Source organism: Sabethes cyaneus, chromosome 1, assembly GCF_943734655.1.
Source record: "Sabethes cyaneus chromosome 1, idSabCyanKW18_F2, whole genome shotgun sequence".
NCBI lineage: Eukaryota > Metazoa > Arthropoda > Insecta > Diptera > Culicidae > Sabethes > Sabethes cyaneus.
Genome location: NC_071353.1, coordinates 171,920,514 through 171,946,806, shown reverse-complemented (window position 1 = coordinate 171,946,806; position 26,293 = coordinate 171,920,514). Strand labels below are relative to the sequence as shown.

Genomic DNA, 26,293 nt, shown 5'->3' with positions numbered 1-26,293 from the left:
TTTCCTTTTGTTCTGACAGGCCTGAACCAGAGGCGTTGTATAGGTTCTGTTTCATTCGACTACTGTTTACGGAATGGTTCTTCCGGATATTCTTTAGAAGAGTATTTCTGATGTACTTAACGGACTCGATTATCCGGAAGTCATAATTTTCGTCGTTTTCTTATTCTAAAAAAAGCATGGGAAAACAAGCATTCCAGACTTGCATGGCAGCTTTGATACCTTTTTCGTTATCTCCCTCGTCAGTTTCTGCTTGTAGTTGGCTTTCAACATTTGAACATTTTGATCCATTGGCTGCTGTATGGCGGTCGTGTTCGAAGGGACGAACATAGCGACGAAAAGTTCCATCGGAAGTTCTTAGTTCGTCGGAGCTACAATGCGCGGAACAATTGTGGTAGATACGGCACGAAATGTGGTAGATTGACATTCACAAAACAATGTTTGTGTCATCGCATGTACCTTCTTGAGAGCCCTTGGTTGTTTCGATTTTCCGATCATCATGAGTGGTAGTTTGAATGACCCATCTTTCTGCATTATTCTCTCCTTATTTTTACCTTTTCTACCCGGGACTGATGCTTTGGCGTGGCTTACAGCGTGTAGTTTTGCGTTTTCCTATCACGTTAAAATGGAAAATAGGACTCTGCATACTTTTATTCGCAAACCAATAGTCACGACTTACCTAATCCTGTTTGATACAGTGCAATCTCGTCCGATAATTTGTGGGTGGGTCTTCTGCTTCAAATCATATGCGATTGACCCCGGAAACCTCTATTTTTTCCTTGATGGTCAGAACTAATCCGCGCCTCTTCTTGATGCGGAACTTCTCACTAGTTCTTTGTACTTCTGTTGGTGTTCAACACATGTTAATCACACTCTAAGATTTATTAAGAGTATACTAACAGTTACAAGCTACATCAGAGCATACAGAAAGTTACAACAGAAAACTACAAGGTAAAGAATATATGTTACACAAGAAACTAAACACAGAATAGAAACAAATCACGAACTGTCCACTCTTTGTTCGACAGGAAATGCAAACAATAAAGTTAGAGGCTTTGCCTTTGGGTTTTATTTATTCAATTAATTCACTTTGCTGAATCACTACTAAATCGGACTGTGATATTACCGTAGCCAAATTGAGCAAACTAAAATGAAGAAGACGCACTTTGTACAACAGGCACATGAGGGATCGTCAAAAGCGTCCCCACTTTATTGTTGTTGTTGCTATTTTTGTTGGTGTTATCACTCGAAACGAAATAGTTTGTAAAGATTGTTCGTTTGTTTTTGCTTGTGAAGAATATTGCTGATCAATTTTATGTCCTCTGTCGACATAACACGTAATAAAGCGATAACAAAATATATGGCAATCACTAGCGCACTATTCGCTGGCCCTTACATTCTACTCTATTTAATAGTGTTTCACTTTTAACAAGATTAATATATCTTACCATAATATCAACAAACTAGCAATAGCGCACAAGTAGGTAGAAAGTGGACGAAAATAGAAGAGGAAAATGTTCAAAATAATAGTGGAGAAAGTTGAACAAACTAAACAAAAAAAGGAGACAACAAATCTACTTCTACTTAGAAGAGAAAGGAAGGAAAGCTTGGCTTCGAACAGTTTTGATTGTAGTTAATTTGATTATCTGTTGTTTGTTTTAACTTAATTACTTGTTGGTTTGTCTCCCCTCCCGGCTCAAGAGAGAATGCTACCTTACGTAGGTTCGTACGTACGTAATTGTTATGTCGTTTGAAACTTTTTTGGGAGGAGTCTCTTACCTTAGCGTCTTGGCGTGCACGCTTACGAGCAAGTGCGCGACAATCACTGGACTGGGTTGATCGTTGTTATTGTTACTGCAATTTTCGACGCTTAGCCCCCCCGTCGGTTCAGGAGGAATCCATCCCCGGACAGGAATCGTAGTCGGACGACGAGGCGGCCGTGCCGGCCGAGTGGCTCGAGTCGTAGCTGCTCGAGTTGGAGATCGGTTTGGGCTGCTGAGGACGCTGGAAGTGGTCCTGCTGATCGGTGCCATTAGTGAGCAAAACCGTGGCCAGTGACGAGGAGGAATGCGTGGACAGTGGAGATTGCAGTATCGGATTGTGGTGTAGGGCGTCCAGCGGAAGCGCCGGCCAGGCGGTGCGCGGATGAGCCACGCGATGGGTACGGATTGCGCGCCACAGGCGCACTTCCATGCCGATTCTGAAAGGGTAGAAAGTAAAAAATCAGAGGGGTTGTGTACAAGACACGACCGCATATATAGGTGACGCAGGACTACGTAAGTCTATTTGTAGTGATAGTAGCATGTATCCATGCTTGTAATCATCATCATCCTGTATCCATGATCACATTGAAGGGACTTTAACAATTCAATCCTATTTTATCAACGGCACATCTTTTCACTACACTTCTAATGAAACGGCAAGCATGCGTATTCATACAGTCATATTATAACACATTTTTCCAACACAGATATCAAATTCGCCTAGGTTTAATCGTCTCGCAGTAAAGAATTTGCGATCTGTTGGGACAACGAACTAGTGTCATTTTTTCTGGCACACTTCCCTAACACAGACAACAAATTTTTTTTTTCTAGTGATGCCCCTTGACCTCTTGGTCCTGCCACCATCCCATACGCCTCTTTGGAGTGGGAGGGACGATATATCTCTTGGATATTTTGAAATCCTGTTTCTCTATCATTTGCGCTCAAATTCTCATCTCATGCTCTTTTGTTTCTAATCGGTCTGACTTGTTGCGTCGCTCTCCCGCGTATGTCCATCACAGTATTGCTACTCACAATAACCACAATCATAGTCTGCCTAGTACTGTTCATATTTTACCTGTCTCACCTTTGCAAACAACAGGAAACGGTTCTGCCTTAGCAGACTAACTTGCCTTGACCTTAGCCAACTGACCAGTATCATTATCACCTTCAGCGTAGCTACTCTTTCTTCTACACAATTTCCTCCATTTAGGCACGTACCTAGCGAGACGTGACCCGATTAGGAAACATCTAACGCCATGACTCATGCCCCGTAACAGCCACCCTCGTAGGTTTTAATGCGTATCTGCCTAAAATATTACGTTAAATGACCTGCTTTTATCAAATTTAAACATTCTCTCTTGAACGTCGTCCGGTTTATTTCTGTCTTTAGTGTTCCAGGTAAATTATTAAAGGCTTTAAAACCTTTAAAGAACAACGAATGTTGCGTTGATGCCATTGTATATCTTGGCAGACGAATATCAGGCGCTCTCCTTGTGTTATACGAATGTACGTCTGAGCCATATCTCACGTTTTCCGTTAGGTAGTTTGGAGTAAGACCGTTCTTTATCTTGAAAACTAACACAAGTGTACAGTACAAAACTCTCTGCTCAACAGACAACCACTGCATACACTGTCTCATTGCAAGTATCGGTGTTAACTTATCACAGCCAAGAATGAGACGCATTACCTTGTTTTGAATCAGTTGCATTCTTCTTTTCTGCTGTTTGTTTGCCGAAAATAGAATTGACGCACAATATTCAAAATGTGGGGCCACTATCGCTTTATATAACACTAGCTGACCCGACAAACTTCGTATTGCCACAAATTAACCTGTGTTGTACATAAATCCTGAATTTCGGATGATCTTTGTCACAATCTCGAGTTTTGCAAGCCCCCCAGTGGGCGGCGCTTCCGACGGCGGGTCACCGGCAACACTCGCGACCGTCTCGTCCTGAATGATCTAGTGTTGCTATAGATAGTTTTTGTGGTCTTGTATTGACTAATGTTTTATGGAAGAGTCTCGAATTTCTCGAGTTCGATTAGTTTTTGAGTTTCGCAAAAATTTCTGTTTTATTTGTATGAGAGTCCATATCCCCCTATCACAGGGGTGAGAGGTCTCTAACTATCGTAAAATAAATTCAAGACTCCAAAATCTCCCACATGCCAAATTTGGTTCCATTTGCTTGATTAGTTCTCAAGTTATAAGGAAATTTGAATTTCATTTGTATGGGAGGTCCTCTCTTAAAAGGGGAAGGGATCGTAATTCACCATAGAAAAAATTTCTGCCATCTAAAACTCCCACATGCCAAATTTGGTTCTATTTGATTGATTAGTTCTCGAGATAAGAGGAAATTTGCATTTCATTTGTATGGAAGCCCACTCTCTTAAAGGGGAGATGGGCCATAACACGCTTTCTAAAGAAGAGAGGGGTCTCAATTCACCATAGAAAAAAATCTTGCGTCCAAAGCCACTTACATGTCAAATTTGGTTCCATTTGCTTGATTAGTTCTCGAGTTATGAGGAAATTTGTTTTTCATTTGTGTAGAAGCACCCCCTCTTAAAGTTGGGAGGGGTCCTAATTCACCATAGAAAATATTTTTGTCTCCAAAAACTCCCACGTGTCAAATTTGGTTCCATTTGCTTGATTAGTTCTCGAGTTATGAGGAAATTTGTATTTCGTTTGTATAGGAGCCCCCCCTCTTAAAGTGGGGAGGGGTTCTAATTCACCATAGAAAATATTCATGCCCTAGAAAACTTTCACATGCCAAATTTGGTTCCATTTGCTTGATTAATTCTCGAGTTATGAGGAAATTTGCATTTCATTTGTATAGGAGCCCCCCTTCCTAAAGAGGGGAGGGGTCCCAATTCATCATAGAAAAAAAATTGTCTCCAAAAACACCCACGTGTCAAATTTGGTTCCATTTGCTTGATTTGTTCTCGAGTTATGAGGAAATTTGTATTTCGTTTGTATAGGAGCCCCCCCTCTTAAAGTGGGGAGGGGTTCTAATTCACCATAGAAAATATTCATGCCCTAGAAAACTTTCACATGCCAAATTTGGTTCCATTTGCTTGATTAATTCTCGAGTTATGAGGAAATTTGCATTTCATTTGTATAGGAGCCCCCCTTCCTAAAGAGGGGAGGGGTCCCAATTCATCATAGAAAAAAAAATTGTCTCCAAAAACACCCACGTGTCAAATTTGGTTCCATTTGCTTGATTAGTTCTCGAGTTATAAGGAAATTTGTATTTCGTTTGTATGGGAGCCCCCCCTCTTAGTGTGGGGAGGGGTCCTTATTTACCATAGAAAATATTCTTGCCCTCGAAAACTTTCACATGCCAAATTTTGTTCCATTTGCTTGATTAGTTCTTCAGTTATGAGGAAATTTGTATTTCATGTGTATAGAATCCCCCCTCCTAAAACGGGGAGGGGTCCCAATTCATCATAGAAAAAATTTTTGTCTCCAAAAACACCCACATGCCAAATTTGGTTCCATTTGCTTAATTACTTCTCGAGTTATGAGGAAAATTGTGTTTCTTTGGTACAGGAGCCCCCCCTCTTAAAGTAGGGAGGGGTCCTAATTTACTATAGAAAATATTCTTGCCCTCGAAAACCTTTACATGCCAAATTTGGTTCCATTTGCTTGATTAGTTCTCGAGTTATGAGGAAATTTGTATGTAAGCCCCCCCTTTTAAAGAGGAGAGGAGTTATAATTCCCCTTATAAAGAGGGGAGGGGTCTCAATTTACCATAGAATAAATTCTTGTCACCGAAAACACCCACATGCCAAATTTTGTTCTATTTGCTTGATTAGTTGTCGAGTTATGCAGAAATTTGTGTTTCATTTGTATGGGAGCCCCCCCTCTTAGTGTGGGGAGGAGTTTCTAACCATCACTAAAACCTTTCCTGGCCCCAAAAAACCTCTACATGCATATTTTATTATTTTCATGCCGATTGGTTCAGTAGTTTTCGATTCTATAAGGAACATACGGACAGACAGACAGACAGACAGAAATCCTTCTTTATAGGTATAGATATATTAAGTGATGTTTCACACGAGTGCTTCTTTCGAAAGCCGGATTGTTCGTTAAGCAGTATTTCATTTTCGTCCAGAAATTCATCTAATTGTTCCTTCACGACTACTTCCAATACCTTCTCGTATAATGGTAACATGTTTATCGGTCGTCGGTCTGCGGGATTTTTCGAATTAGAAACTTTCGGAAGCGGTACAATTAGTGATGTTTTCCACGCACTAGGAAACTCTCCTTGGATTTGTTAACCATTGACAGTAGTGGGTTTTTTATAACTTCAAAAGCATCCCACATAACGCGTGTGTTCACGTTTTTCACGCCGCCACACACTTTCAGGTTATTCAACAATCTTTATCAGTTTAGCCATCGAAACCTGATGAAATACTCCACAATGCCGGTTTGTCTGTCTGTTGTCATTGCATCTAGTAGCACTCGATACTGGAATACTGTCATGCAATTCGATCACGCTATTCACGAAGTTTATTTGCAATAATTTCGTTTGATAATTTTGGCTCATTGATATCAAAGACAACATTTGGATGGCTACTAGAGGGTTTAATTAGCTTCTTCAAAGTTTTCCATAACTTTTTCGAGTCGCCTCGACAGGATTCAAACTCATTTTGTATGATTCTTCGCTTGGATTGCTTTATAGCCGCTACATACCGGTTTCTCATTCGCTTATATTCGTTCCAATGTCGTAACTGTCCAGTCCTGCTAGACTTCACTAAGACCTGGTCGCGATCGGCTTTCAATTTGGCTAGTTCAGCTGTATACCACTCACATTGATTAGATACGATTACTTCCTTTTCTCGAATCATGCTTTCCACACTTTGTTCAAGAGAATCGCTAAGGTTACTAGCTGCATTTGCAGCATTTGGTGAGTGATAGACACCTGCATAAATATCTGCCATTTCTCCACGAAGTACATTAATACTTAAAAACCAGTTTCCAGATTCTGATTCATTGGAAATTACTTTCCACATTAGTCGTTTACTTTCGTAAAATGACACTCCACCCGTATGGCTGGAGTGTGATAGACAGATTGACTAGATTGGACTAGGTTTAATCGCGTTCGTAAGAAATCTGTTGGCACGAGGGGGCTTTGTCACTCTTTCTGGCGTACTTCCCAAGCACAGATATCAAATTGGTATAGGTTTAGATCATCGTAAAGAATCTTCCAACCAATCACGAAGCTAGAATTCTGATAAAACATAGATTCATTATTTTCAATTTTTCAACAGTTCAGCATCAAGAATCCATATTTTTCTTCATTTGGGCCAATTCTTAGAAGATTTTCCAATCGATTGGTGTAAGAATATTGAAAATCGTTCGGGAAACCACTAAGTTATTAGCGTTCAAAACCTGACCACTTTTCGTGAAAGATTTTTTGGAATTATCTCCTATAACAGTTACCTTCCTGAAAGACGTAGTCCTAAGAAACAAAAGAAAAAACTCCAGATGGCTTCCATGGGCAACATTCACTCACCTCAGTCCGATACGACGCAGATCTTCCTGATCCATGTCGTAGACGAAATCTTCGTAGCTGAAATCTTCGCCGTGAATAACGTCTCGGATGGCTGCACCGAAACCGTTCTGCACAAGCCACTCGTCCAGCCGGGCGTCGAGCACTTGGTTGGCAGTCGATCTAGCTCGGTCCTGCTGTGGAGCTCTGGCAGGCGGGGTTGCAACCCGAACTGGGGCCACCCGACGGTCCTGTGCGTTGCGCGACAAGCTTCGCAGCGGAGCTGGCCGAAGAAAATTGTTGTTGGCTGCGTCTGTTTCGTCCGTTACGCCCGGACTGTCCGTTAGATCGCTGGCATAACTAAAAATTAACAATCATTTCTAGTAAAAATTCTAAAAAGGGATATTTTTTTCCGAACCTACCCTTGGGAAACTCCGTCGTACCGACCAGCGCCAGTCACCGAGACCAGCTGCGCTGCCAGCGTTCGCACCATCTCCGCGTTGGTGGATTGGCCCTCGAGAGCAGTTTTGAAAATGCCATGGTACGTCTTGTGAGATTCATACAGATCTTCCATCAGTCTTATGTTTTCGGCACGCAGTGCCGTTATCTGATCGCTGGCCGCCTTGGCACGGCTCACCTTAGCTGGCTTCGCCAGTGTCACGGAATTAACCGTTCCAACGCCGGACGTCGAAAGTTCCCCATCGTCATCGTCGTCATCGACAGCCTGTGCCCGATCGCCACGCATTCCACCTCCGCCGCCCCTATTTCGAGCCCCACCACCACCACCATGCATCTCGTTGGCATCGTCATCCTCGTCATCGTCCTCTTCGTTGTGGAATTGTCCCGCCAAATTTCGACCCAACTCTAAGCAAGAAGATAATTTCATTCAAATCAGTTCCTTTTTTAAAAGGAACAAAGAACTCACCAGGCGAAAGAATCATGATGGCCGCCTGCACGGCACTCTTAACCAAATTATCCAACGCAAACATCCAGTGCGGCTTAATATTGTGCGACCGCAGCACCGTTATGACCGCATCCTGGAACGAGTACATCGCCAGGTGCAGATGATCGATCGCGGTCGAGTCGAAGTCCAAGCTCTTCTTCAGCCCACTGATGACGGCCTCCAGCTGTTCCTTCTTCTGCTCGGTGATGTACGTCCGGAGGGCTTTGATCAGCGTTTCCAGATGGGACAAACTAATGACCACGGCCTCCTTCCGGTCCGAAACGATTTTCTCCATCCAAACCTGACAGATTTTGCGCTCATCGTGCTCGAGCACTTTGTGCAGGGTGGCCCGCCGCTGCGAGTCCTTTTTGAGCAAGTAGAACCCGTCGCTTTCGCTGGCGTCCGCACCGAGTGGTGATTTGCTCGAACTGGATGAGAGTTCAACCTACCAAAAACGGGACAGTCCAAATTACCTTTGTACTAATATGTACAACAACAAGAGAGAAAACTCACCTCCGGTGAGAGCAGCCCTCCGGAGGAGCTCCTCCGATTCAACTGAAAGCCAGCCGGAACCGGATCAATAGATTCAATTTCCAGCGATGGAGTTTCGGCGAGATTCCTGAAACCAAGTACCATTAATCAGTGTCGCTGCTAGAGCGGAATAAAAATAAATAACTTAGCTGGAGGCATTATCGCTTCCAGAGGTAGAGCAAACAAGCTGCTTAGCTAGACGCGCCAACGATGTAAAAAAAAAAAAATAAACACGCCAGCAAAACGATCCATCTGATCGGGAGTAGGAAAATCAGAATATGAAAAGGAATCTGAAAAACCATCTCGTGCAGGGATTATGTACTGATTAGACTACCTGCTTAGGGCATGAAAGATTAAGCCACTCCCATGTGTCGCATTTAGAATTTCTTTCTCTTTTTATCGTTAGGACGCAATGAGCAGTGTTCAAACAATTATAGTGTTTTAGAATAAGCGCCCGTTAGACTCCAGAAGGAAAATAAATAAAAATTATGGATATTTGAAGAAAAGTCTGGTATCTAAAGGGACATAGTATATAAGTAAATTTTTCTGGGATGCTTTACATAAGTATCCATCGATTATTCAACGCGTAGCTTTAAGACGACAATTGTAACCTTTTTCAATAAAGTTAAGTTTTCCTGGGAACAGTTTCCCACAGTAGTGAAGTGAATTTAGTTAATCAGCACGAGTGAATATCACATCCAATTTCAAAGTACGACCTAGTCGGAAAATTGACTTTGGAGCAACAACGAAAACCACCGGCTAAGACCATCTCTAGCCAAAATAAGTGTTGCTCGCGACAACATTTAATGGTGGCTCCAGAGAGGATAGTAAGGAAGGCGAACTCACGGAATAAAACCAGGAAGCTTCCAACCAGACTGTTTGGTTGAATTTTTGTGTCGACTTCTGCCACTGGCGGTGGAAGTGACAATTCTTGACCCGCGCTAGGGTAAGAAAGTAAAAAAAAAAAAGACCTGTCGCAAGCGTACAGGCACTAAGTCGAGGAAAATAATACTCGCAATTTCAGTCAGAAAGCTGACTGTTTTGAGTCGACTTCTACCACAAGGGTAGAAGTGACAATTGTTGGCCCGCACAAGGGTAATTAAAAAAGACCTGCTGCAAGCAAGCAGGCAAAAGACGGGACGACTTCTACCAGTTTGGGGCAGCACCCGCTATCATTGGCGCTCAAGGAGGCCGGTGATATCTACCGACAACAGGCGTCGGTGCTATCCAAAATCTCAAGTTCAGTGAGCTGCTTGAGTCACTAGCAGGCGCTAGTGTAATCCGAAAAAACACCGGCACACGAGGAGGCCGGTGCAACCCAACCGACGGAAGGCGTCGGTGCTATCTAAAATCTCAAGTTCAGTGAGCTGCTTGAGTCACTAGCAGGCGCTAGTGCCATTGTAATCGTCGGCGCTCAAGGAGGCCGGTGATATTTACCGACAGGCGTCGGTGTTAACCAAAATCTCAAGTTCAGTGAGCTGCTTGAGTCACTAGCAGGCGCTAGTGCAATCCGAAAAAACATCGGCACACAAGGAGGCCGGTGCAACCCAACCGACAGAAGGCGTCGGTGTTATCTAAAATCTCAAGTTCAGTGAGCTGCTTGAGTCACTAGCAGGCGCTAGTGCCATTGTAATCGTCGGTCAGCAAGGAGACCGGTGATATTTACCGACAGGCGTCGGTGCTATCTAAAATCTCAAGTTCAGTGAGCTGCTTGAGTCACTAGCAGGCGCTAGTGTGATCCGAAAAAACACCGGCACACAAGGAGGCCGGTGCAACCCAACCGACGGAAGGTCGGTGCTATCCAAAAGCTCAAGTCTAGTGGGCTAGCTTGAGTCACTAGTAGGCGACTAGTGTAATCCGAAACATCGGCGCTCAAATAGGCCGGTGACACTCCAACCAACAGGCGGTCGGTGATTCCAACACATCGGCACCCAGTCGGTGGCAAAAGGTCGGTGAACCGAAGCAGCAGCGTAGCAGCATCGGGAATCAGCTGGTGGCAACCGCATCGACGAACGGTCGGTGAACCCTAGAATCAACAAACACAGCAGACACAGGCAAAGGCAAAGAAAAACATCTGGTGAGTGAAAATGCACAAAATTTTAGTAAATAATAAAAACGGCAATTGCCGTCTTTGTGAAAAACCCGATAGCATCGGCACGTTGGTAGCCTGCGACGAATGTGATCGCTGGTTCCACGTGTCATGCGCGGGATTAGATCACACTCCCGGCGAAAAGGAGCCGTGGATTTGTTTTAAATGTAAGAGACTCTACGACGAGATCTCGAGTAGGGACAAGAAGATTTCTCGATTAGAAACTCCCGACAGCTCGCATGTCGAGGCATTTAACGAAATTATTAACAAAATAAAAGAAATTAATGTCGAGAAGCATTCATCAACTGACAATTTCTTGATGAAACAGTCGATGATTGACTTGCCATATTTTGATGGGGCATATAATCTTTGGCCCAGATTTAAACAAACCTTTATCGAAACCACGAATAAAGGTAATTTTTCCGATTTGGAAAATTTGTATAGACTGCAAAAAAGTCTCAAAGGAAATGCATTGAAATTAGTCAGTGCACTCCTGTTGGATTCCGCCAACGTCGGAATAATTTTGAATAAATTAGAAGAACATTTCGGCAGTTCCGAAATGGTCTATAATGGCTTATTAAAAGAAGTACTTTCGTTAAAGGCTCCACGATTAGAAATGCCTAAAACGGTAGTCGATTTTATATCAGGGATTGGAAACCTGGTAATAACTATGAAAAGTTTAAATAGAGAGGAATATTTAAATGACCAACGTCTGATTAAAGACTTGGCCTTTAAATTACCAACAACATTGCATCAAAAATGGTTGATGCACCTTAATGAGGAGAGACTCATGTCAACTCCTAAAAACCCCTATACGGCTCCAACATTGGAAAATTTTTATAAGTGGTTGAAACCACAAGAAACTCTTGCGAACATGTTAATCGCGGAAAGAGGCGTTAACTATGAAAGAACAAGACCAGACCGGGTGAATTTCCTCGGTAATAAACAGTCCAGATGCTTTGCTTGCAAGGGCGATCATCGTTTATCTGATTGCTTAAATTTTAAAAGGATGCCACTTGACAAAAGAAGGCAATTCACAAGGGAAAGGAAAATTTGTTTCTCTTGTTGTAATTACAGCAACCATAGAATGCAGGATTGCAAGATTGGTAAAACATGTGGTGTTGACGGTTGCACATTGAAGCACCATCCATTGCTGCACGCGCCCTTTAATACAAGAAACAACAATTCAGACACGTCAAGAAGACAACCTGAAAATGTAAATTGTCTTGTGCAAAATAACAAGACTATCTACTATCAAGTAGTGCCGATTACAATAATCGGCGAAGACTGCGAATATAAAACATTCGCTTTCTTTGATACAGGTTCGTCTGTAAGTTTGATCAAAGAACAAGTTGCAAATAATGTTAAAGCAACAGGTTCATGTGTTCCGCTAACGCTTGCCTGGACCAATGGAGAAGTCCAGGAAGAACGGAATAGTCAGGTAATACAAATTAAGGTCCAAGCCGATAATGGACAAATCTTTACCATTAAAAACATGAGAACAGTTGATGAACTGAATTTACCTGTTCAATCAATAGATATGAAACAATTAAAATCACGATATCCTTACCTTCGTGATGTAAATATGCGATCATATGAGCAAGCGGTACCCACCATACTATTGGGGCTACCTCATGCTTATTTATTTAAGGCAATAGCAGAACGCTCGAGGGGAAATAATGAGCCCATTGCCAAACAAACAAAATTGGGATGGACTATTTTTGGTGGTAGCGAAGTTAATACTAACACCAAAAACTTGTTCTCCATAGATGAAGTTATTGAAGAAGAGAAGTCAATTAGAGAAATGATGTCGAATTACTTCTCAACAGAAGCCTTTGGGGTAAAAGTCCCACAAAGCAACCTGATTCCGAAAGCGGATGAGCAAGCCATTAAAATAATGGAAAACACCTTAACAAAAACTAACCAGGGCTATGAGATTGGCCTGTTATGGAAAAATGAAGACGTGAAATTTCCAAACAGCTTTAAAACTGCGTTGGGACGTCTTCTAATACAAGAAAGAAAGATGGATAAGGATCCAACGCTAAGAGATTGGTATAATGCCAAGATAAAAGAATATGTCGAAAAGGGATATATGCGTAAATTAACAGTTGAAGAGTATATGAAAAGTACTCCAAAAACATTTTATCTCCCTCACTTCGTGACTATAAACAAAAATAAGCAGCCGCCGAAACCAAGACTAGTATTCGACGCAGCTGCAAAAATGGAGGGCGTTTCCCTCAATTCTCAATTGCTATCAGGACCAGATATGACTGAATCAGCCTTAGGAATCAAGATACGCTTTAGAGAAGCACCATTCGCGATTTCAGGCGACATTCAGGAGATGTTCCATCGAGTTGGAATAATAAAAGAAGATCGGCAAGCCCAACGAATCCTCTTTAGGGAAAGTTCCAAGGTTCGTTTGGACGTTTACGAGATGCAAGTAATGACGTTTGGTGCGACATGCTCGCCAGCTTGCGCGCAATTCGTAAAGAACACAAACGCGAAAAACTTCTTAAGCGAAAGTCCTGATGCAGTAGAAGCAATTATCAGAAATCATTATGTAGATGATTATCTAGATAGCTTCCATGACATAACTAATGCGACAAGAATAGTTTCAGATGTAATTCGCATACATGATGGGGCAAGCTTTAAAATAAGAGGCTTTGTTTCAAATTCTAAAGAACTACTCAGCAAATTGCCGGCTGATAGAATATCGCCAATAAAAGAAGTCTCTCTTGATGAAGAGCAAAACTTCGAGAAAATATTGGGCATGTATTGGAATACACAATCCGATACATTTAAATACAAATTAAAAATACCTGAAGCAGTCACATTAGAACCAACGAAAAGAGAAGTTTTGTCTTTCATTATGAGTGTGTATGACCCATTAGGACTCATATCTCACATAACGATAGAGTCAAAATTAATAATGCAAGATTTGTGGCGCACTGGTATTGAATGGGATGATAAAATTCCCGACAATTTGAATAAAACTTGGCAAAACTGGATAAAAAAGCTATCGGTACTTGAGAACTTGAGTATTCCAAGATGTTACTCTCTTCAACAAAAGGAATCTAGAAGAGAACTTCATATATTTTGCGACGCATCATTAAAGGCATACGCAACTGTAATATATATGAGAACTATGTCACATTTGCAAACTGATGTCACTATAGTCGCCGCCAAAGCTAGAGTCGCGCCTACGAAAATTATATCGGTGCCGCGACTAGAGCTGCAGGCAGCAGTTTTGGGAACTCGTTTATTAAACACAGTACAAAGCGAGTTAAGATTAACTATCCACAAAACAATCTTTTGGACTGATTCGAAAACAGTCTTGAGCTGGATAAAATCAGATGTTAGAAAATATAAGCAGTTTGTGCAATATCGAGTAAGTGAGATTCTCGATAGTACAATGGAATCTCAATGGAGATATATAGATTCCGCATCAAACCCTGCTGATGAAGGAACAAAGGTAATTTCATCAGAGTCTAAATTTATAGAAGGCCCATCCTTTTTAAAACTAAAGGAATCCGAATGGCCAACGAAATTCAATGATATATCAATTAAAGAGTCGTGTCATGAAGAATTACGACCCATGTATACGCTAAAGGAAATCGATAAGCCACGGTTCGATATTTTATGTATTACTTGGTGCTCTGATTGGAATCGGTTGAAAAGAGCACTCTGCATAATTAAAAAGTTCGCGCAATTTATTAAAAGTAAAAGGCGAAACTTACCCTTTAATAACATAATAACCGCTTCTGATATGCAGCAAGCTGAAGAGTTTTTGATTCGAACCGCTCAATGGAATGCGTTTCCTGATGAGATGGTGGAATTGCAAACTACTGGAACGGTTGATAAAAGCAGTAGGATTCGAACTCTCACGCCGTTTGTGGCAGACAACGGTATAATGAGATCAGAAACACGTTATAAAAATACGAAATTTGTTCCATATGCGGCTCGATATCCCTACATTTTACCAGATAAACATCATGTATCTGAGTTAATACTGAAACACCAACATGAGCGTTTCAAGCATAAGAAAATGAAGGCTGCTATAGCAGCAGTCCAACAGAAATATCATATCATTCACATTGACGCCGGTATGAGAAAAATTAAAAATCGTTGCCAGCGTTGTAAGAATGAATCTGCGAGAGCAAAGGCGCCTAAAATGGCACCATTGCCCGAGTGTAGATTACAACCATTCGTAAAGCCGTTTACACATACGGGAGTGGATTATTTTGGTCCATATAACGTATCGGTTAATAGACGGTCGGAGAAAAGATGGGGAGCTCTATTTACATGTATGACAACTAGAGCTGTTTATATAGAAGTAGCACAGAACTTAAGTGCAGATGCATTCTTATTGTGCCTCACTACAGTCCAAGCTAGACGAGGTAGAATTAAGCACCTTTATAGCGATAACGGAACTAATTTTGTTGGAGCAGATAATGAGCTGAAAAAACTTCAACGTCGGTTGTCTACTGAAGGAATTGAATGGCATTTTAATACTCCAGCCTCTCCACACCACGGTGGATGCTGGGAGAGGCAGGTGTACGAAATAAAGACTTTAATGCCCAGTGAAACAATGCCTGAGCACGTCTTTAGACACCTTTTGGCAGAAATTGAATTTATAATAAATTGTAGGCCACTAACAGCCATTTCACTTGACGCCACTGATGATGAACCACTCACTCCAAACCACTTTTTATTTGGATGCGCCGGGGAATCAGAACCTTCCCTGAATGACACCTCCAAAGCGGAAGCGTCAAGACAACAGTGGAAGCGCGTTCAACTACTAGCAAAAAATTATTGGGATCGTTGGTTACATGAGTATCTTCCTTCAATCGCAAGGAGATCCAAATGGACAGAAGAGATTCGCAATATACGTGTTGGTGACATCGTAATGATAGCCGATGATCATCATAAAGCAAAGTGGCAAAAGGGAATGGTAATAGAAGTACATCCGGGCAAAGACCAAAAGGTTCGCTCGGCCACAATCAGAACGACGACAGGAATATTAAAAAGACCCGTTGTTAAGTTAGCCGTACTAGATGTAAGCCCTCCGAGTGAAGAGGGAGGTACCGCAAAAGGAGAAGAAAATTTGGGCGTTGAACTCAAACAAACAATAAAGCAAAATTTTGAAGAGCAAAGTTCTAGGAAGCCGCATGCTGTAAAGTCAAGTGCAGGCAATAAACATAACTTTGCTGGTGTAGTAAAAAGAACGCCAACCGAAATATTTAAACCATACGAATATGGGAAGAGAAAATGCATTGATCTTGACGAAGTCAAACGGATTGCAGCTCAAATTTCAAAACCCGAACCAAAGCGTAAGAGAAAAGCTATAATTAGACCCTGGACGTGGGGTAATTTACTTATGCTTATTTACATTATATGTGCGGCATTCGGATCCGTGTTTTCCTATGAAGGTTCCGGGCTAATCGCTTATGACTGCGGCAATCCTGAAGTTAACTTAACGAGTTATTCATTATTAGATGTAGCATCTTGTATTCCACCTTCCAACAATTTAACGACGGAAGAAGTGCAAATACAGGTCTTGCAACGTAATGTCAAAAGCGAAATACATGTATTCCAATGCAAGGTGATAATGAAGCGCCGAATTAAGCATTGTGGTATGCATTCGCATACATCTGAATTCGAGAGGGGTTATGCTTACATGGTGAAAGAGTTTACTGCAGAAGAATGTAGACTTTCACATCAACTTAATAGAGTGACACTTACAGACACTCATACGATTCGCGAACTAAAACGAAACTCTACAGTTAGAGGTGAGAAACTCATTGTGGGTTCCGTTTCTGGAAGTAGTTGTGTAGGCGGGAGACATTGGACACCCGAATATACATGGGAGAATGCATTGGTTTTTTACGAGTATGAGATAACGTTACAAGATTATGTAGCAACAGTTGACTTCGAAAGCGATACTGTATATTTGAGAAACAGTATAAATTGCTTTTATTCCCAAGGACGATGTTTAGATTCAGAAGACGGATACATCACCTGGGACGTAAACCTTAATAAAAAATGCGAAGAAACTGAGTTCGAAGTTATTTACGAGGGTACAGTAAACAAAACTAAAAACGAAAATAAACACGAAGGTCGTAAAGCGATGAATGTTATCTACAGCACAATCTCCAAGTCGAATTTGTTTTCTATTCGTGCTAGGGAGCAAACGAAAATTTGTGGTAATGTTGGTTTTACAACTGATCACCCACGAATATTAATAGTAGAAGTAGTTGGCTTCAACTCTCCCTTTATTAGACGATCTACATCAGGTAGAAATTTTGACTTGTTTACATACTTCAACTCAAAAATAACAATCGTCGAAAATTATATTGGTCAGAGCATGACTGAACTTTACAATACAGTTATGACTGAAATATGTAAAGTCGATAAAACGCTAATGGAAACAAGATTAACATTAGCACGATTAAATCCTACGGAATTTGTTTCTAGTATAATTAAGCGGTCCGGATATACGGCCGTTGTAGCAGGTGAAGTTTTACACATTTTGGAGTGTAAACCAGTTTACGTAATGCCCAGGTCGGAAGAAAACTGCTATCAAGAGATACCAGTAAATTATAATAACAAATCAATGTTTATATCACCTGTGACCAGAATTCTGCAAATTAGAGGGACGCAAATTGATTGCACACCTTTACTCCCTGCCAAATTTCGAATCGGTGGTAGATGGTATACCACAGATAGTCGTATACGAGAGACTACCGCTCCGTTACAGCTTGCAACGGATATTCTTACTACATGGTCCTACACGCCGCTACCAAATCTTATGCAAAGTGGAGTATATGATGCGGACAGTGTTGAAAAAATGAGGAATATGATATATGAACAGGGAGACAGACGTATAGCGTCTAACGTATTACACAAAATCCTAGTTGGTCAGCGACCCGATGTTCAAGGATTTCGTTTCGATGCGCTTGTTTCAAGTAGGATAGTTGAAAACGTCATCGAAAAATATTGGAGCAAGTTGATGTCCTGGTCAACTTGGCTGGGGAATATAACTTCTACATTTATTGGAATATACATGATTGGTAGGATAATTAAATTTGTAATTGATACTTTTATGCACGGACGTATATTATATGATATATACGGTCTCGGTTGGCAACTTATAGCATCATTTTGGGATTCACTAACGAGCTTCTTGTCCCACCGAGATTCAATGAGAAGAATGGCCCAAAAGAATGAAACAAATGAAATAAGTCTACATATTGAAAGTGCACCAAGGGAGGCCGATCTGCCGGCTGCACCCGAAGCATATTTATATCCAAAAATACAACAAATTAATTAGTAAATCTAGGATGATTTACGGGCCCCGGAATGTCGCTGCTAGAGCGGAATGATAAAAATAAATAACTTAGCTGGAGGCATTATCGCTTCCAGAGGTAGAGCAAACAAGCTGCTTAGCTAGACGCGCCAACGATGTAAAAAAAAAAAAATAAACACGCCAGCAAAACGATCCATCTGATCGGGAGTAGGAAAATCAGAATATGAAAAGGAATCTGAAAAACCATCTCGTGCAGGGATTATGTACTGATTAGACTACCTGCTTAGGGCATGAAAGATTAAGCCACTCCCATGTGTCGCATTTAGAATTTCTTTCTCTTTTTATCGTTAGGACGCAATGAGCAGTGTTCAAACAATTATAGTGTTTTAGAATAAGCGCCCGTTAGACTCCAGAAGGAAAATAAATAAAAATTATGGATATTTGAAGAAAAGTCTGGTATCTAAAGGGACATAGTATATAAGTAAATTTTTCTGGGATGCTTTACATAAGTATCCATCGATTATTCAACGCGTAGCTTTAAGACGACAATTGTAACCTTTTTCAATAAAGTTAAGTTTTCCTGGGAACAGTTTCCCACAGTAGTGAAGTGAATTTAGTTAATCAGCACGAGTGAATATCACATCCAATTTCAAAGTACGACCTAGTCGGAAAATTGACTTTGGAGCAACAACGAAAACCACCGGCTAAGACCATCTCTAGCCAAAATAAGTGTTGCTCGCGACAACAATCAGAGATTGTTTGCTTCTTTTTTGAACGCTAATTTTTCGTTTTTATTAATAAAAAAATACAGGTAGGTAACAAAATTAACCTCAAATTCGATGGCACACGACACGCAACTGTGAGTGAGACTGAACCCACCCACCAGACCAACGCAACGGTACTCACCCGATGCTACTGAGATGGTTGGGCATTTGGATCGGTGTCAGATGGGCGAGATGCTTGTTCTTCCGGATGGACGCGGACCGGGTCGAGGCGAATGTTGGCGGTGCACTATCGTAGCGTAGCATTTTTGTTTGATTTGGTTTGGTTTGGTTTTGGTTTATTGGTCGTGATGGCAGGCAGGCAGGCAGGTAGTTGTTGGTTATTGTGTTGAATGAGCGCGCGTTGAATGAACGTTCAATGATGAACAGAAGAAAACATAGAAAACAAGACAAAGAACACAACATCGAGAAAATAAGGCGGTTAAAAAATGAGCAAATTATTATTAGGTATGGAAGCTTTTCGTTTGCTTGAAACTTGAATCTTGAAACGGAACGGAAAGTTCTTAATCCAGGTAGGTAGAGGAAACTTACTCTGATTCCGAGTTGGTCGGTGTGTTGCAACTGGCCGAGCTTTGCTGGGAGGTAAGAGTTTTGCTGATGTGCCGGTCCACCGGCATGCTGACGCTGCGGGAAAATTCCGCCGTGCTGACGGAGTTCGGAATGCTGATGGAAGCACGCATCTTTTTGTGTTTGCTGCAAAGAGAATGATCACATTTTAGATTTTCACATTACTTTGCTCTACATTCACATATTTAAAAATGATACTCGATAAGAATCACTTTTACTCAATCTTCGAAAAACGAAAAGAAAAATGGCGAAAATGTCCATTCTGAACTTGACGCAAACGAACTTGGTTCTATTTTATGTTGCGTTCCCGGTCTACTACGATCCGATTTTGATGTTCAATTTTTCGGCATTAGAGACAAAGATGTTCTATATAGAGATGTGCGTTAATCTTTTGGCTTCAGTTATTAAGTTAGTATATAATGTCGATTGTTGAATAATCTTTATTATTTGAATTTAGAATTAGAATATACCTAGTGATGTCCAATTACTTCTCGATTAATCGAACTAATCGATTAAGAGCTAAAATAATCGATTAATTTTTAATCGATTGCTTTATGTTCCGATTATTAGATAATCGATTAACTGGCCGATCGATTATGCCGGATTATTTAAAATTTTATTGTTTGACAATTCCTAACAAATTTAATTATTACAGTGGCAGGCGCTTACCTTCTAAATTAACCACACGCAATCAACCAGTTCGTTGGTTTCGAGGTACGATGCTGATCTAAGAAACCAGTAGTTATATATTCAAATCTCAGCTAGGCGGTGCTCCTAGATAGAGTCAGTAGGATTGTTGCAATAGTCTCGTAACCCAGTAAACCATTTGGTTTGTATATCTCGATTGCAACTGGGGTATACGAGATCATATCTGAACGAAAAAGTTATATTTCACGCCATATAAGAACATATATGTACCAAAGTGGAGGCGATATACGTGCGAAAATTTTGACAACTATTTGTAATTTTATTTTGCGCAGTTTTCATAACACGCAACTAAATACTCCTGAATATATGATTAAGATATAATCAAATATTGCAATTGTCTATCCTGCTTTATAATTCACAGTCATGAATTGTATATGAAGACACGCACGACTGCAAAACAACTTATTATTCATTTCGATTTGACATACTCTAATCATTATGCAATTCCAATGTTAAATTGACATGAAAACGTTTTAATGTGAACATTCTATTATGATTTTGTGTTATCTGGGAACTGTCTTGTACTCTAATAGCTGGCTGTGAAGTCTGTCGATAAAGATGGGTCAAATCTTAGAAAGGATGTTTAACCCCAAGGCTTTGCTTTTAATCATCCTAAACTTAATCTAGATATTAACCGTGCCACCGTCAAAAGATAATTCGAAATTTGTCAGTCTATCAGATACGGAATTTTGTAAGCAATTTTTAGAAAACTGGGTAATACCCTTCGTCTTTTTCTATACAAAAACCAAAAAATGCGGTCTCCTCGATTTCTATGTAACTAGCCTAAGTCTGACTGCACATTCCAAAACACTCGTGGACAGTACTACGGGACGCAAAGCTATTTTTTGTGTCGGGGACTGTAACGAGGTTACAAAATGAATAAAATAAATAAATAAATAAATCACTAAAAGCCTGTTCGCGTTACCTGCCGTTATCCCCGAAAAAAGGTTAGGGTACCGGGACAGTAAACAAACCCTGCTAATGCCCACCGGATGGAACATGACGAAACTAGCCGAAGCTGAATCGTCGTTCCCGTCGTAAAGTCCTGTGCTTGACAGGCACTTCAGTCTGGGGAATGAGTGATTTTAAAAACAACCACCTAAGAGACGACACGCAAGATTGGAAAGAGCTAGAAGTTAGAAGACGCAAAGTGAGACATGAGAAGACGAAAAGTGAAGTAAACTAGTATTCGGAAAAGACACAATAAGTAGAAGTAAAGTGGAAAAAACACAGGTAGAAAATATAGGCGCTAAAGCGAGGTTAGATTACCTAGTGGAACAAAGCAAAAGATCACCAGCACCCTCCTTCAAACGGAGGTCTTCCCTTAGGGCTTGAGAGCGCGACCGTCGTCAGTCGGCCTCAACACGTGTCGACCATGAGTGCGTGATCCGATTCTCCGAGCAACACACCGAGCGAGCAGGCAGTTGCTACCATCCGTGGCCCTATACACCATCGATCGTAGGAACCGATCGCCGAAGAGCCAACCGTATGCTATACCGACCACATAAGCAATCCTTACTGTCCGTAGATTCACCACCGTTCGTACCGGCTACCGGATGTCGGACCCGGTCGAACTAAAACATTCATTCCACCATTTGCCACCCACCCCGTATCTGCTACGCGCTATCTGTAAGCGGTCTACGAAACCGCTAGTCTAGCACAGTCACCTGTTCATTGGAATATCAGAGACCCTTCGTCGACAAGAAGCAGCAGGCCGTAAGAAAAATTGAAGAAAACTAACCACTAGATTAAGTCAAACGTGTAAATGAAGATCTGTTAACCCTCGAAATGTTTGCTACGATATGTGTCCTCGGAAAGTGTGAGTCCCCGAATGTGCTCCCCCCCAGATCGGTTCGCGAGTTAGCCCCCGGTAGGTTAGTGTAGGATGCCTAGGGGACACTGCACTAGTCGATGGTTACTCTTGTCCTCCTGTTGAGTCGGCCGAACGGATTCAACCGATTTTAGGTTCGTCGGCATTTCGTTCGTAAGTTTATAGTTGCGCGTTTGATGGACCTGCCCTGAGGTATTCTAGCCGTACCGGGATTGTATCGCTAAACACGCTCCTTCACGGCAAGTTAATCCTTGCCTGGCGCTTAAGTGAAGGTTGTCACTGCTCCCTACCCCAAAACCCATCCCGCCCCGTTACAGGACGTAAAGGTTATAACCAATCGATTATTTCGATTAATCGATTATGCAGCGCCGATTAATCGATGTCGATTATTGGCCGCCTAAAAAGTAATCGATTATTAACTAATCGATTAACTGAAAAAATCGGACATCACTAAATATACCCACGTTCTACATAAAACCAATAAGGCAAAACCGCTTACATATTTGAATTGAAATTAGCACAAAATTCAAATTCAATAAATCGATCAGTGTGAAGGAGTGATAATTTTTAAAGTTTCATTTTAATCAATTCAATAAATTTTGAAAATTTTAGATGTCCAATCTTCCAGATATTTTTTTGATAACATTACTTTTTAAACTTTACTAGGTTCTTGAGAAACCGAAGTTTCAGGAACCCTTCAAGACAAAATTTGAAGAATTAAAATGTTTTTCTCATTTTTCGCTTTTCCCCCGTTGCGCATTCTATGTGCTCGTCGCTTCGGTACGGTAGCGATACATAAAGCAATGAGAAGAAAAATCCGTAGCTCACCTCGCCACTTTTTACTCACTCAAGACTCTCAACTGCCTGGCTGACAGGGTTGCCATCTGTACTTGCATTTAGTTCATCATTGACAACAGAGGGTAATTTAACGTAGAACTACGGTTTTGCTTGCTATGCTGGGGTGCACTTTAGAAGTACGAGAAATGAACATGTAACGAAAAGTTGTTACGTTTTGCACGCTTATAACTCAGCCATGGATTTTAGAGATATTTGCATTAATCGATCAGAATTTTTTCTATGCATTGGTTGATTTAGAGAATATAATAAAAATCAGAAAGGTTGCATCCCAGATACAACCGCGTAGCTGGCGTAGAACTACGTTAGGCGGGTTTTTGCGAAGAAACCTTGATATGTCTTTCACACCATGTGTGTGGCGTAAAATAGCGCTAATAATTGTATCGTATTTCGAGTCGAACGTGACTTCCGTTTGCCCTGGCAAACGATGTTGACAGTAGCTCAGCTAGCGTTCGAATAATGCTGTTCGCCGGTTTACCACGTGTTATGTACCAGAGCAAGCGGCAAGAATCGGCCACACCTATTTTTCATGGTCCTTCATTCTATCATCTACGTTAAATAAAATAGAGCATTTCAATTTCAGTCTGAACAAAAGAGCAAAGTAACCAGTGAGTCGATCGCCTTTTGCTGCCAAAGAAAAATTACGCTACGTATTATTACTGTAGCATTGGTGATGGATAAATTTGTGTTGGTAAAATGCAAAAGATGTTACTAAAACTCTTTCATTTTATTAAACCCATGGTTTCATTCACTTTGACGCTTGATCGAACACATTTACTTGGAGCTGGTATATTTGTTGGCTGCTTCTCACCTTCCGAAACGGCCAACTCAACCAGCGTCCAGCAGCAACCAGCGAACAGAAGCGCGAGAGGTGATCGGTTAAAATTGTTTGATAAGAAGCGAACAATTAGATCAATCTAAACTAAATGAAATTAAAATCAGTGAGTGAAAATTCCTTAAATCTTCATGAACATATGTTTCGTTCTTAAAAGAACGGTTTTTCGACGTGATATACTGGAAATTTAAGCCTTCTTTTCCATCTTCTTGGGCAGCAACAAATCAGCTTGGATGTTCGGAACGACACTTCTCTGAGCAGCGGTGACACCGGACAGCAATTTGTTCAACTCTTCGCTGTTGCGGATGGCCAGCTGCAAGTGACGATAATTCTGATCGTTTTGTTGTCGCGAGCAGCATATTTCCTGCCAATTCCAGAACTTTAGCAGCCAGATATTCCTTCACGGTAGCGAGTGCTCCAGCTCCAACACCTCGCTTGGTGAATTTGCATGTCTTCGTTGCCTTACCCGTGGGAAGCAGCAACAGCTGAAGCTCAACAATTTTCGATCGGATTCTATAGGGCGTAAATTAAATACAATCATAAGGAAGCTTAACCCATAGCTTATATCGTATATATTTCTGTCATCCGTGCTAGGGAAGCACTGACGAGGGAAGCCAAAAATATGAAAATAATTCAATTTTTCAATGACGCGCATTGGAAATCAATAGTTTTCTGTATTTTCAATATTTTCAATCGATTTTCCGATCAATTGGTGTGAATATCTCGGAAATCTATTGAAAATTGACTGAATTATAAGTCGAAGCGTGAAAACGCGTTTCTACTTTGACGACGTCATTTACAACAACCAATCACGAAGCGAGAATTCTGGTAAAACATAGGTTCATTATTTTCAATTTTTCAATAGTTCAACATCAAGAATCCTCACTTTTCTTCATTTGGGTCAATTGTTAGAAGATTTTCCGATTGATTGGTGTAAGAATATTGAAAATCGATCGGAAAACCGTTGAGCTATTAGCGCTCAAAACCTATCGTTTTTCGTGACGCTCGCATTTTTCGATTGTTTGGAATGACACCCTATCTCAAAACTTGCCGTAAGACGTAGTCCTACGTAGACGTTAGCTGGGAGAGACTATTAGAGCCAATAGAATCGGGTCCCTTCCAAGCGCGGCAAAAGTCGAGACAAGTTAACAGCTTAACCTGCATGCTTTTCAACATCGTCCTTGAGAAGATGATCTGGCGAGCAAAATCGAAACGAGAGACTCAATTTTCAGTGAAAATAGCAAACTTCTTGGCTACGCAGAGGACTTTAATATTGTAGGCCGAAACTTCGCAACGGCGGAGGCCATCTGCGCTAGACTGAAAGCGGAGGCTAGTAGGATTGGGCTATAAATAAATGCGTCGCAGACCAAATACATGATTGGTAGAGGCTCAAAAAGACGAACGTGCAGTTTTCGTGGACGGCAACCGTTGGAATCGCTAATGGCCGCGGTTAACACAAATAAGGAAATCTTGCGGCGCATTTAAGCAGAAAATCGAGTCTACTTTGCCCTTCGCAAAACGCTTCCATCCGCTAACAAACGATAGCCCACCGTACGATGCTGAAAAAGTACAAAGTACATTAGACCGGTAGTTTTTATGGATTTGACGATACTCAGGGAGGACATGCCCGCACTTGCGGACGATATTTCACGGAGCAAAAGCTGGAAGCGAAGAGCGGTGGAGGTACACTAGAATCTCTTTTTACATCCATTTATTTTACGTGATTTCCTTTTGCGTCAATATTTTTACATACGGAATTTGAATTAATGTCGTCTCGTTTTATGTCTAAAATTTGAAATAACGTCCACCCTTTTTTCGACCGATTGTTCTTACGTCCCATAATAGTGGACGTAAAACGAAATCTGCGTGTATATGAATCACGAGCAGCAGACACAACTTGGGGAGATTACCATCGGACATTTGGTGAAGCAAACCGGACGTGGACCGGACAGTCATAAAGAAAACGTTTCCATTTAACAATCCCACGGGCACCCAGAACAGAGGGGCTCTACGTGCGAGATGGCTCAACTTGGTCTTGCGATTTGCGCCTTCTGAAACGCCTGGAAATCGGCGACGAGTAACCCAAGATTGAATTGCATGCAGTCGACTAGTTGAAACAGCACGAGGCCTATGCTACTGACGACAACGAGGATCGTACAACTAGTCCCGTAAATTTTCCTGTGCTCTAAGCAATTGGTAGCAGAATTTTCAAGCTTCAAAGTGTAGTACAAATTTTCGTCTAGCCTGGTGTATTTAACTGTCGTCCCTGTCTGTGGAGCAAGGCGATCACAAAGAAAATGTATGGGGTAATTTGACCTTGAAACTGTTCGGTAATTTCTACTAATTAGTGATTGAAAAATAATCTTACAATAGAAATTACATAATTGCTACATCTTTGTGAGTCGATCGGTATCCATGAAAATCCATTCATAATTGGCAGAGCTATGAAAAATTCAAAATTCTTCAAAAAATTCGTTCAAAATCTTTCATTCTCTCGTGACACTGGGTTGAATCCAAATTTTGGATTGGCACCCTGCGGTAAGACGTAGTTGTACGTCAAAAGAAAGTTGTAAAAAAAATCACATAATTGCTACATC

General features: G+C 41.2%; 1 protein-coding gene across 4 annotated transcripts in view; it reads right to left on the bottom strand.

The window, feature by feature from the left end:
- Positions 1-1,194: 1,194 nt before the first annotated feature.
- Positions 1,195-26,293, bottom strand: part of LOC128732874 (mitogen-activated protein kinase kinase kinase 15) — a 71,412-nt gene continuing 46,313 nt past the window's right edge. For 3 of the 4 annotated variants that reach the window (XM_053826295.1, XM_053826296.1, XM_053826297.1), the window contains 7 exons: positions 19,432-19,593; positions 19,025-19,129; positions 8,706-8,811; positions 8,175-8,637; positions 7,672-8,113; positions 7,274-7,609; positions 1,195-2,197 (listed from right to left, as the gene is read on the bottom strand). In XM_053826295.1, the coding sequence (XP_053682270.1) occupies positions 1,885-2,197; positions 7,274-7,609; positions 7,672-8,113; positions 8,175-8,637; positions 8,706-8,811; positions 19,025-19,129; positions 19,432-19,593 (1,927 nt within the window). In that variant the 3' untranslated portion in view covers positions 1,195-1,884. The remainder of the gene's footprint in view (positions 2,198-7,273; positions 7,610-7,671; positions 8,114-8,174; positions 8,638-8,705; positions 8,812-19,024; positions 19,130-19,431; positions 19,594-26,293) is intronic. The other variant, XM_053826298.1, reaches the window with a different exon arrangement.